This window comes from Talpa europaea (assembly GCF_964194135.1).
Source record: "Talpa europaea genome assembly, chromosome: 16".
NCBI lineage: Eukaryota > Metazoa > Chordata > Mammalia > Eulipotyphla > Talpidae > Talpa > Talpa europaea.
In genome coordinates this window covers 47,199,133-47,212,128 of record NC_140084.1, presented here as the reverse complement: position 1 = coordinate 47,212,128, position 12,996 = coordinate 47,199,133, and the positions used below count along the sequence as shown (strand labels likewise).

At 55.3% G+C, this 12,996-nt stretch overlaps 1 protein-coding gene across 1 annotated transcript in view; it reads right to left on the bottom strand.

Moving 5' to 3' along the window:
* Positions 1-11,472, bottom strand: part of TRPM4 (transient receptor potential cation channel subfamily M member 4) — a gene marked incomplete at its 5' end in the record, with an annotated part of 38,876 nt that extends 27,404 nt beyond the window's left edge. Inside the window, 9 exons of the mRNA XM_084257940.1 lie at positions 2,677-2,776; positions 3,073-3,264; positions 3,410-3,471; positions 5,358-5,541; positions 5,742-5,905; positions 6,058-6,238; positions 6,538-6,712; positions 11,085-11,152; positions 11,449-11,472. Of these exons, the coding sequence (XP_084114066.1) occupies positions 2,677-2,776; positions 3,073-3,264; positions 3,410-3,471; positions 5,358-5,541; positions 5,742-5,905; positions 6,058-6,238; positions 6,538-6,712; positions 11,085-11,152; positions 11,449-11,472 (1,150 nt within the window). The remainder of the gene's footprint in view (positions 1-2,676; positions 2,777-3,072; positions 3,265-3,409; positions 3,472-5,357; positions 5,542-5,741; positions 5,906-6,057; positions 6,239-6,537; positions 6,713-11,084; positions 11,153-11,448) is intronic.
* Positions 11,473-12,996: the final 1,524 nt, after the last annotated feature.

Sequence of the window (12,996 nt, the reverse complement as noted above, 5' to 3'; positions counted from 1 at the left end):
ACTCCTCTCACCCCCTGGTACTTCTGGCCTGTACCCCAGTTCTTCTAAGTATAAATAAATAAATTTTTAAAAAGTAAAAATAAAAGGGGAATGACAGCGGCACCCACTTTGCAGCAGCATTACCAATAATGACAGAAAGCAGGCCCGACGGGGAGGCAGCTGTGGCTTGACAGCGTAACCTCTACGGGGGACGGAGGCTTAGAGAGAGGTAGTGACGTCCTTAGGTTGATACAACTTTGTTTCTTATCAAAACCCAGAAGCAAATTCCAACAGAGGCTTTCGACAAGTCTGAATCTCCCCCACGGAGAGGGTTTGTCACCTTGTGTATTCTGCTTTAATATGTCACCGCGTGTCACCTGGACCTCCCAGTCCTTCAAGCTCACCATGGACCCTTCAAAGCTCACAAGCACGCTTCCCCTAGGTTCCCCACCTCAGCGACAGTTACTCTGTCTACCCAGTTCAGGAGGAAGAGGCCCTTGGTGCTGTCCCCTCTCCCCTTCCCTTCACACCCCACGGTTCACTGGTCCCCGAGTCCCATCTCTTCAGCCCCTAACTGTCCCCATGGCCCCAGCTCTGGCATCACCCACTCCCACCACCATCACGACTGTCTCTGCCCTTTCCTTACAGTCTCACCTCCTTCCCCTGCCCCTAGGACAAGGTCTCAGGTAAGGCCCTAGGGGTCTGGTCCTGCCACCTCGCTGGTTGCCTCTCCCCTCCCTTCATGGCAACTACTTGGGCCCATACCCATGCTGTGGACTTGGAGTCGGACACACCTGGCAAAAACATGGCTGCAGCCAAGCTTGCGTGACCTTGTCCCCCGGCCCCTCCAGAACCTGTTTCTGCCTCTACAACGTGGAAGACAGTTCTGGCAGCAGGAGGATCAGGGACAACAACTGGGCCAGCTGCTCAGCACAGGCCGCGCACAGGAGACCCAGGAGCACTCGCTGCCTGCCCCGGCCTCGCTCCCACTGAGGCCCCACCGGCCGGCCCTCTCCAGGGCCCCGCACTGCACGGTCACTTCCCCTTCTGCAGGCGAGGGACCTAACCGCCCCCACAACCACATCTCCCGGAATGGCAAGCCGTGGCCCGCCTCAGGAGGCTGGTGAGGTAACTCTGTGAAGTGAGTCAGACCAACTCACCCACTTCCCAGATTAGGGACGTGTCCCCAGGGAAGTGGGGTCAGTTAAAGAGCTCCCTCTGCTGCCGCCCCATCCTGGCTCTTGGGTTGCCTCTGAGGTCCTCTCTCCTTTTTCTTTTTCAAAGAGAGAAACTAAGACTCAGCGAGAGAGTCTCTTTCTCAAAGTCACACAGCACAGAAGGGGCCAAGCTGCAAATTCAGCTTGATCCAAAAGTCAAAGGAACTACTTTCCCCGCCACACCACTGCACGTGATGGATACGCTGGCGAGGGCGCGGGGCAGAGACACGCTAGACGTGCACACGGTGTCCCTTGTGAGTTTTTATCTAAGTGGGTGTTTTCTCTATAAAACGCTTCTGACACCAGAAATGACCCTCCCCACCTCCTCCCCACAGAGCCCTACCTCCCAGCACTCTCTCCCCCAGCTTCATCACAACTCAGTCCAAATTCTATTGACTATTCAAGACTCAACTTAAATGTCACCTTCTAAAATTTTCTCCCCTGGGGGCCTCCATGGTGGCGCAAGATTAAGATGCAACGTATGAAGCTATCCGCAGCCACAGCAGCACTGAGTTCTATCCCTGGCCAGGGAGCTACCCTCGTGGCCCAGAAGACCTCTCCTGTCTCCCCGCTGCTCCCCTCAGCAGTGTATTTCAGTCTGCCTGTTCTGTTCCCCACTCTGTCTCTGGTGAATCCTCTCACCCCCCCACACCTCTGGACTGTACCCCGGTTCTTGTATGCATAAATAAATAAAGAAATCTTTAAAATTTTCTCCCCTTACTGACAGATCCCCCACACTTTTGTCTTCAATTTTACTTAAGATTGTGTCCAAACAACTCTCATAGGATCTGGTGTCCTTGGGAGCAGGAAATGGGTCTGCTTTAATCTCTGAAACCTAGAATAATGTTTGTTGAATGACTAAATGAGCCCTATCCTGATCTCTGGCATCTACCAATGGTCATTCCTCTGGCCTTACACTCCCTACCTTGCTTTTCTTCATTCCTTGAGTGGACGATCAGAAGTCCTCACTGGGAGAGAGCACATTCGGTCATCTCAAAGCCCCCCAGCCCCCCAGTGCTTACCACATACTGGAGGCATGCAGGAAGGGAAAAAGAGTGAGTGGGCAGATAGATGGGAGAAAGGGTGGATGAATAAAGGTGGACGACTAGAATAATAATGAGTGGGTGGAACTATAATGGGATGTGGGGGTGAGAGGTAGAAATGGGTGGATGGGTGATGGAGGATGAAGGGTAGATGGAAGAATCAATGTATACATGGGTGGGTGGGTGAGTAGGAGGGTGGATGAATGATGGATCCAACAAAAAAAAAGCAAAGTTGGAACATAATGAAAGAATCTTGAGAAAATTGTCAAAAAACACCATACAAAGTCCCAAGAAACCCTGCAAAGAGGAATGCTAAAAGGACAGAGATGAGAAATGGCACAGACCTTAGATTAGAGAAGATGGATTCGTGCTCAGGCCAGGAAAGTTTTCCAGATTAAACTGAGAGAGAAGGGGAATGTGGGAGTCCAGGTTCTTACCCTTTACAAGGGCCTTCAAAACGATGGTCTCAAATTCCTCAGGGCCATCCTCAGACGAATAGACAGTCAGTAGCTCCTTCCGGGTCATGATCCGCTCCACCTGCAGAACACCAGACCCTGCAGCCCAGCCCACCTCCTCCTGGGCGCTGTTCAATAGACACAGAGAGCAGCCCATGCCAGGACAGGTGCCCAGCAGCCTCGAGTCCCCTAATCCCAGAACTCCAGTCCCTCTCCCCTCAGACCCAGGAGTTCAGGCCCCAGCCCCTCCTCCCCCATAATTCACAAGTCTGGGTTCCTGTCCCCTTCTCCCCTAGGATGCAGGAATCCAAGTCCTCAGCATCCTCATCTCTTAAGGCCCAGGAACCCAGGATATCTGTTGAGTCCCCAATGTCATACCTGGGCCTGCAGGACCTCAGGGTCCCCTTTGGGGAAGAAACGCCTAATCCAATCTCGGGCTTCACCGCGCCGGCCCCCTCCCCGCCCTGGAGCCAGAGTGTCTTCCAGGATCTCTGCCAGGCAATCTGCTGCTCCCCCAGACCCAGCCACCAGGAGGCAGGGGAGCTGAGCCTGGGTGGCATCCTCTATCCGCTACAAGAAGAAGGGAGTCGGGTCAGGGGAGGCAGGCATTCACCCCTCTGGGATGCCAGACCCCAACCCCTCTGAGGCTCAGCACCCAGGAGTCTGGGCCTCAAGCTCCCTCCCCCCTCAGACAAGGGCAACAGAGTGCATGTACCTTTAGCATCTTCTCATCACCATCAATCAAGAGGAGGAGGACAGGGATGTCAATTCCAGTCCCTGAGGAGAGAAGAGGACCAGGGAATTGGTCACCTCCCATCAGCCTTTGCTAGGAATGGTAAGAACCACATTCCCAGGAGTTCCTGGGGCAAGTGTCGGCTTCTTTCTAATCCTCTGGCCTGAGGCTCACAAAAATTGTCTTGTCTCTGAACACTTCAGGAGGGGCCAGATTTGGAAGACAGTTGTCAAGTGGGGGGGGGAGGTCTGGAGGCAGGGGCTCCTGGGTGAAGCAGGTATTTGTGACCCGCGTCATCATGTAATTGATTAACCATCCTTTTTTTTTTTTTTTAAGAGACTATTTATTTTTTAAGATTTATTTATTTATTTTATGGGTATAGTCAGAAGCATGGGAGGGTAAGAGAATTCACCAGAGACAGAGTGGGGAGCAGAACAGGCAGAAGGATCGAAGTACACTGCTGAGGGGAGCAGCGGGCGCGGCAGGAGAGGTCTGCGTGCCATGTGGGGCCCTCACCAGTGGCCGGGGATCTAACCGGCACTGCAGAGGCTGCGGGCAGCTTCGCAGCCCAGCGCTCAACCGCTGCACCACCAGGGGAGGCCCTGATTAACCATCCTTGAGCCAGGATAGAGGAAAGTTCAAAGGAAATTAGGAATAGGAAGGACAATCCAAACACAATACATTTGGCAAAGCAATATTTACCAATAGCAAAATCATGTAAGATAGTTTTATACTAACTCTACTTCCATTGAACTAGGAAACAGGACAACATTGTTACTATTCACTCTCACCTGGGAGTTTTGAGCTAATGTAATTGTGCAAGAAAATAAAATAACTTGGAATGAAACTGGCTTTTTTTTTTTAACACGGACACAAAGGTGTGTATTTGAAGAAAACATGGTTTATAGTCTCATAAAATTGGAAAGACTCCACTCAGAATAAATAAATAGTAATAAAAGAATTTGGCAAGAGGATAGATACAAGAAAAATACACAAAATTCAAGGAATTTTCTCCAAATTAGTAATAACATGTATCTGAGTCATGTTCTGATAACAATTATAAAATACATAAGAAGATCATTAAATTTTCCTTTATAAACCTTTGCATGATTTCATTTCTTCTAATGATAGCCAAGTTGTTATATTTTGCTGAAAGGAACCAGTCGCAAAAAGTTTTGTGGGTCTCCCTGGTGGCGCAGGGGGTTGGGCACCTCTCTGTGTGGCAGTCCGCAGCCTCTGCGGTGTGAGTTCGATCCCCAGCCAGCCAGGGACCAACCCACATGGCGCAGCAGACCTCTCCTGTCTCGCCTGCTGCTCCCCTCAGCAGTGTGTTTCAGTCAGTCTGCCTGTTCTGTTCCCCGCTCTGTCTCTGGTGAATCCTCTCACCCCCCACACCTCTGGCCTGTACCCCAGTTCTTGTATGCATACATAAATAAATCTTTAAAAAAAAAGTTTTGTATTAAATCATTCTACTTAGGGCCTCCCTGGTGGCGCAAGGAGTTAAAGACACAGCACTATCAAGCTATCTCCAGCCACTCAACATGAGTTCGATCCCAGCCAGGGAGCTAACCACATGGCGTAGCAGACCTCCACTGTCTCCCTGCTGCTCCCCTCAGCAGTGTATTTCAGTCAGTCTGCCTGTTCTGCTCCCCGCTCTGTCTCTGGTGGATCCTCTCTCTCACACACACACCCCCGCCCTGCACCTCTGGCCTGTACCCCAGTTCTTACATGCATAAATAAATCTTTAAAAAAAAATTCATCAAGCCGACCACATTTGTGTACTTTAGAATTCAGCATAAAGATTTTTTTTAAAACAAAAATTGATGGGAGAAGGGGCTTGGCTATAAGAATCTTTTCCTTGCCTGAAAAGCCAGCCTTTGGGCAGACTGCCCCAGCAAGCTGAGGCTGTGACCCTGGGGGAGCCACTCACCCGCCACGCCTGTCTTCTGCTGGGCCACGTAGGACTCGAAGCGCAGGCGGAAGCGGTTCTCGCCCCCCAGGCGGCCGTGCGTGCCGTCGTCCACCAGCAGGAAGGCCGAGTAGTTGTAGTCCAGTGGGAACTGCACGCCGTCCTCGGGGTCACCGCTCCACCTGTACCTCGCCGGGAATGAGCCCTGGGGGCAGGGGCCAGACCAAAGGGCCTCCCATCAGCGATGGGGCCGGTACCTACAACTCAGGCTCCAGACGCTGGAGTCTGTACCCCAACCCCTCTTCTGTCCATCCTCCTCCCTCAGACCCGGAGTCCAGGCCCCAGCCTCTGCCATCAGAGCCCAGACCCCCCAGCTCCCTCCTTTTCCAGGACCCTGGTTCCTACCTTGGCGCTGGTAAGGGAGTCTCTATTCCGAACCACACCCCAGGGGGCCACACCCATAGCCACCACCTTGGTGCCCCCGGTGCTGGCCATCTGGTGATCCCGTACAGCCACACCCACGTGGCGGCCAATGCCCGCGTGCAGCCCCCCAGTGACAATCCAGGCCCCTACACAAAACACAGAGTAGGGGTGAGGTGTAGTCAGAGAGAGCGGGCTAGAGAAAGAGACAGGAGTCTGCCCACCAGGGGGGGAGACAGCATCCCAGAGAGGTGGGGAGATGGGCGACGCCCGGCACAGGAGGCGCAGCCCCCCCAGTCACCTGTGCTCTGGGCGGCCCGCACCAGCCCGCGTCGCAGCAGGTCCTGAAGCCAGGTCTGGAGGACGGGGCCCCCCGACCCCCCCAGCACTGACACCACCAGGTTCGGGGCCCGGAAGCCCCATGTGCGTGTGACCAGATTATAAACTGTAGCTGGATCCGTGCGGTCAGAGAGTCGAAGGAACTGTGGACACACAGAGGAGGGGACACGGGGAAGGGGACAGAGACCCAGAGGGGGCAGAACAGAGACCCAGAGAGGGGGATAGAAACCGAGGGGGCGGGAATAGAGACCCAGAGACGGGGGATAGAGACCCAGAGGGCAAAGACAGACAGGGTGAAGGGACAGAGACGGGGGAGAGATGGAGATAGGGTGGGCAAATGGGGAGACAGTGCTCAGCTGGCCACCAGGCCCGGGGTCCGGGAGCCCCTGAGGCATGCAGCCCCCCTCGCCAGCCCCACCCTGCGCAGCCATGCAGGCCTCACATTGCTAGGCTTCCGGCTGGTGCCCGTGAAGTCCACGTCCCCGTAGGCATCGGTGGGTTTCTCCGTGGTGTGCAAGTCACTGTCCCACAAGGTCACCACAGCTGCCCCAAAGGCATCCTCCACAGCCACTGACAGGTGGGCACTCCGGAGATGCCCACACTGGCACAAGGTCCCTCTGGGGAGGAGGGGGGAGCATGAACCCCAGGGCTGTCTCCACCGACCGCAGGCCACCTGTAGAAGCAGCCCTGGTCCTGTACATCCCCCCCCACTCCGCCCCTCCCCGAGGCAGCCACAGTTCACGCTGGCCCTGGCACTGCTCTTCCCCGGCTCTGACCAGCCTGAGGGATAGATCGAGGCAGGAGGGCGGTGCCAGTCAGCTGCCCGACAAAAGAAGCACCAGTGACTCAAGTCAACCCGAGTTGGAGGTCATGGGAAGGGGTGTCCTGCGGCCCCCACTCTAAACTCTTCATGAAAAGGAAACTTCAAAAAGTGATTTGGAGAGCAAGCACAGACTGCAAACTGAGGCAGCTGTGTGACTCCGGGCAAGTGTCTTCACTTCTCTGGGCCCAAATTCCCTCCTCAAATGAAAAGCCAATAACAACACAGCTCCGAGGAGCCAATGATATAACCCGATGTCCCTGAAATGAGGCTCACATACCAGACCACGTCCAGGTCAGAACCTGTGCTCCACGCAGGCCACCCTGGAGCTTTAAATAACTTTGACTAACACAGTGAGAAAGTCACGCCTTTTTCAGCTCTGATGACTGTCAGCTGGGTGCCAGATTCTCTCCCCTGCCTGACCCTTTGCCACTCTCTCTGCAGAAGGGGGCTGGCAACACACACTTAAAAGGCAAACAAACACCTTCTTTGCTTTTCACTGCATTTGTCTTTCAGGACTTTTTATTTCTCTTTGTAGAAAATGGAACAGGTTTTCCAGTGATCGTATACACAGACCCTCAGGCCCAAAAGAAATGTACTAGTAACCATCTAAATGTTGATTGCGGGCCTCCCTGGTGGCACAGGGGTTCAAGATGGAGCTATCAAGCTATCGCCAGCCACTGCAGCACGAGTTTGATCCCCCGCCAGCCAGGGAGCTACCCACATGGCGCAGCAGACCTCTCCTGTCTCCCCGCTGCTCCCCTCAGCAGTGTACTTTGGTCGATCTGCCTGTTCTGTTCCCTGCTCTGTCTCTGGTGAATCCTCTCACCCTCCACACCTCTGGCCTGTACGCCAGCTCTTATACGCGCAAATAAATAAATCTTTAAAAAATAATAATAAAATAAAATAAAATCTATTTGGTCTCTGATTCCAGAAAGTGTTCAGATAGTGGGGAGACCTGCCTGCATTTACGTAAATGAAATGAGTTGCGATTTAAGGATCCATTTTACGGACAGATTCATGATACAGGAATAAGAGTGCTCACCAATCCACGCACGGCATGGACAGAACATACTCGGCCCAGCTCCCACCAGAATGAGAACACAGTCCACCTCCTTTCTGAGTCTGCTTCCAGGGCCCAGGTTTGCCTCAGTTTACCCACTGAAACCTTTCACTCAATGCAACCCCATCCCTGGCAAAACTTTTTCATGGACTGTTTCAGAATCTGAGCCATGCAATCTAGCAGCCCCTAGGCACAGAGGGTCTGTGAAGGGTAATAAATTAAAATTAAATCAGTTCCTCAGTGCCTGGGTCAAATTTTAAGAGCTCAGGATCCATCTGAGTCCAGAGAACATTTCCACCATCAAAGAAATATCTGGTGGACAATGACAGCAGACACTTCTCACCCTCTTTCTTCCGTGTGCCCACCGAAACTGGAATTGTCCCCAGAAGATCAGCAATCACCCACACGTCCCCACACAATGGCCTCCATTCAGGTCTCATCTGACTTTATCACCAAGTGGCTGTGACTGTAGAAGATCTTTTCCTGGCAGGGCAGCCCTGGCCCTCTGACCTCCCTCCAACCCTGACCGCTCTGTCTCTGGCACATCTGCAGCTTTCTCTTCCTCTGCACCTCCCCAGTGAGGTGTTCCCCAGAAGGGTGCCCCATATGGCTTCCTTACACAGTTCTCAAACTGCAGGACCAGACAGCTGACTTAGAAAAGAAGGTTTAGGGCCTCCCTGGTGGTGCAAGGGGTTAAGACACAGCTCTATGAAGCTATCTGCAGACACTGCGGCAAAAGTTCGATCCTCAGATAGGGAGTTGACCCACATAGTGCAGCAGACCTCTCCTGTCTCCGCGCTGCTCCCCCTCACAGTGTATTTCAGTGGATCTGCCTGTTCTGCTCCCTACTCTGTCTCTAGTGAATCCTCTCACCCCCCCCCACACCTCTGTTCTGTACCCCAGTTCTTATATGCATAAATAAATAAATCTTTAAAAAAAAAAAAACCTTAGTGGAAACGAAGTGGGTGCCTTTGAGGTTGTGCTGACTGAGGTGGGCCTGCATATTGAGGCATTCAGAGATGGGTTTTATAAATACTCCTGGGGCCTCCCGGTGGGTTGAGCGCAGTGCTGTGAAGCTGTCCAATTTCTGGCCGGCCAGGGAGATTCCCACAAGGCACGGCAGACCTCTCCTGTTTCGCTCTTCCGGTCCGTCTGCTCCCCACTCTGTCTCTGGTGAATCCTCTCACCCTTCCACGACTCTAGCCTGTACCCCAGCTCTTGCATAAATAAATCTTTAAAAATAAATAAAAATACTCCTGCATGCCAAAGAAAAAGAAAAGAAAGAAAAGGGCCATAGAATTGCCAGTTTGCAGCTTCCCTCTGATTATGAATTTTTCCCCCCTGTGACATCTCACCTACATCCACAGTTTCCATTACCAGGGCTTCTTGAATCCTGGATGGAAGTTCCAGTCTCAGCTTTCTATCAGTCCTGGTTTCTATGCCCCCTCCCTCTCCTCTGTGACTCCCCAAATCCATGTCCCTCCACACACAAGTTCCCGAGCTGGGCTCAGCAACTTTTCCCAAAAGTGCTCATCCTGCTGGGGTCCTCATCTCCGGACAACCCTACTGTGTCCCAGTCCCCAGGATGGATGTTGAGAGCCATCCTGCTCCCTTTTCTTTTACTCCCCAAAGCCCTTGTGCTGCCTGCATCTTCGCCCTCACCGCACTTCTCCGTCTGCATCCTGGCCCTGCCCTGGCCCAGCATCGTCCCTGTCACCTGGACCCTCGCCGGCTTCCTTCCCAGCTTTCTGAAAAACAACTCCTCCTCACACAGGCCCCAGACGGTCTTACCACTGCCAGAGCCAACCCTCCCCTACCCAGCACCCCAAGGTCCCCGTCCCTCTGAGTGATATTTGAGGCCCTGGGAGATCTGGCCTGCCTCCTCCAGGAAACTCTCTACTGACACTGCTCTTTGCACCCTGAACTTCGCTCCATTTTCAAGCCAGGGCCATGACTAGGAAGCAATTCCCACGTGCTGTCCCCACCCATGGGCTCACTTGCCTTCAACTATCAAACTCCAACTTCAAAAGTCACCTTCAAATGTCACCTCACTGCTCCCTCCTCCTGCAGAAACCATGAGTGACAGCCTGTGTCCCGTCCCAGCCTCAGCCAGATGTCTTTCTCAGGCCCATGGGCCCGGGGCCCATCCTCGGCAGTTCTCATCTCCGTGCCTTAAAATTGTCCTCAGCCCATCAGACCTGAACTTTCTGGACCATGATCCCATCAGTAAAAAGGTTGTGCGCACTCACCCCCGATAAATGCAGATCAGTTTATTTAACACAATGGCAAGCGGGTGCTGAGAGAATATGTTGCTAACAACACACACCGAATCAGGAAAGTTGACATTTCCCACGCCCAAAAGATTGTTTTGAGAACTCAAAGGTCAGAACCCCCGTGAGAAACTGCGGCTGAAGGCCCAGAGCTGCCCCAAAGTGGCAAACAGCCCCTCCTGGGCCTCGGGGTGTCCCCGGGGCGTGCAGGGGTAATTGCTAGCTTCCAGTGGGAATTGCGAATAATTTCCAGTGCTTAAAGCAGCGCAGAGCTGTGTTTCAGAATCATCACAAGCATTAACTTGTCTACGTCTCACCATAACCGAAGGGGTAGGGCCTGTTTGCTAGCTGGGACAGCAGATGAGGCCCAGAGAGGTGGAATGATTAGCGCAAAGCCACACAGCCGCACCCCTGGGTGAAAGCTGACCCCAGGCAGGGGTTGTGCTCCTCGAAATTAAGCTGCCTCCAGAGCACCGAGTGTCGGTTTCTAGGACGAATGAGTGAATGAATGAATGAATGAATGGAGACATGAAAGAGACAGAGACAACCAAAACAGAAAGGCGGAAAGTGACAAGGAGACGCAGACACGGAGGAGCCCCCGGGAGGGGAAGACACGGTGCGGCGCCGCGGGTGGACACTGGCCCTGAGTGGGGGCATGGGGAGCTGGAAGTGTCCGCACAGACACAAACCCACCCCGGAGGCCAGCGCCGCCGGGAACGCCCTTGGGGAGTCCGCAGTGACCACAGGGGGAGGGTGGGGCCGCGGGGCGGGGTTTGCGGCGGGCGGGGCCAGCGGCCAGGGGCCCCTCTCGGGTGGGTCCGGCGCGAACTCCTCACCCCGCATCTGTGGGGTCGACGATGAACGCCGTGCATGTCTTCTTCTTGAAGATCTTGGGGATCCAGCTCTGGGGACGGGAACAAGGAGGGCGGGGGCCCCGTTCAGGTGCAGGCAACACGAGGAGTCTCCCACCCCGCGCGCGACCCTGCGCGCCAGCAGCCCCGGACCCCAGGCCCTCCTGGCCCGCACTCCGGGTCCCGACCTCCCGGCGCCCCTTCCCACCCGCCCCCGGGAGACCGGGCCCCCCCTCGACCCCCGCCCCCCTTCATCTGCCTCAAGAATCTGGGCATCCCAAGAATCTGGGAGAGAGGAGGCCCGGCCCCGGCTCCCCTTCCCTCAGACCCGGGCGTCCGGCCGCTGTACCTGCTCCTTCTCGGGCCCCACCATGCTGCTGCAGCCGCGGGCACCTACGCCGCTCCCCACATCCCCTCCGCCGACCGGGGTTCCTGACTCGCCCAGGACAAACCGGATCCGCAGCTCCCCAGCCCAGCCTGGGGCGGGGCAAGGTCTGGGGAGGCGGGGAGAGAGAAGACGCCAGAGCAGGAGGCGGGCGTGGGGCGGGACCGGACTGCACGACCAGAGGACGGGGCGGAGACCCAGAGAGGCTGGGGACAGAGAAGGGGGTGGGGGGAGAGCTCAGAGGGGAAGAGAGAGAGAGGAGGGACAGATACCCCCAAGAGAGGGGCAGAGACCTATAGAGGGAATGCCAGATATGAGGGTGGGGTACACTGACTCAGAGTTGGGGGAAACAAAAGCTTAGGTGGGGCAGAGAATCAGCAATGCAGAGTCTGAGATCCGGAGGGAAGGGGACTGACCAGAGAGACAGACAAGGCTGGGTGTGATCCAGAAGCCCAGAGAAGGGTGGGACAGCGCAGGGGAGCAAATGGAGATGGGGGGAGGCAGCATCCTCCTGGGGGGAGGGAGGACCCAAGACTTTGATGGGGGCAGAGATTTGGGGAGAGGAGAGGGAGAGACCTGGGTGGCCCGCAGCACGCGGAGCCCGGCACAGACAGAGCCCTGCTGGGGCTGGGGAGTGGGAGGCAGAGGCCTTGCCGGCATGCGTGACCAAACAGTAGGGGTGAGAGCAGAACCCACGGCCGGCCGTGGGAGCGGGTGAAGAGATGTGGACACACAGGCAAGGCCACGTGTCTCCGCCTGCTCTCTGACAGGGACAGCTGCAGCCTCCGGGTAACCTGAGCCCCCTGCTTCCCCTCTCTGTATTTATAGCCCTGGCCTGGCTGGCCCCTGGCCCCCAAATCCGAGTTCCAGGGACAGGAGGTCACGGCTGCACATGCTGGGAACAGAGTTCCTGTCAGCCTCTCCAGGGTGGGCACCCCCTCCACACGAAGCTCCCCTGTCACGGCCCGTTCTTCCACGGGGCAGCATGGCCCCCTTCGGCCCCTCAGATCAGTCCTGACGGCTCCTCCCAAGGACTCTGGCTCCCCAAGTTGGCCCACTGAACGTCTAGCCCTTGGCTTCCGCTGCCTGATATGAACTTGCTGATAGTCCAAAGTCAAGGGTCTTGCTCCCCCCGCCCCCAGTCAAGGAGAGACCCCTTCACCCACAATGTCCCCAGATGGGAGGAGGAAGAGGAGCAGCAGCAGGAGGGGAGGGGCAGGTGGGGAGGCACCCAGAATAACTCAGGCCTGAGAGTAAATTTAGCCACGGGGAGGGGAGGGGAGAGACCCTATTGGCTGGGAAGTGGGGAGGGAGGACCTAAGAGGGAGGTCAGGGGGCTCCTACGAAGGCCTCGGAGGGTGTCCAGAGTTGGGCAGCAAGGGCCAGAGGAAGGCAGGCAGCGAGAGACAGAGAGAGAGAGGCGGAGAGAGACACAGCCAAGGACAGGCAGAGAGGAAGAAAGGCAGGAGCCGGAAAAGAAACGAGGACCCCACCCCTCAGCTACACGGCCGG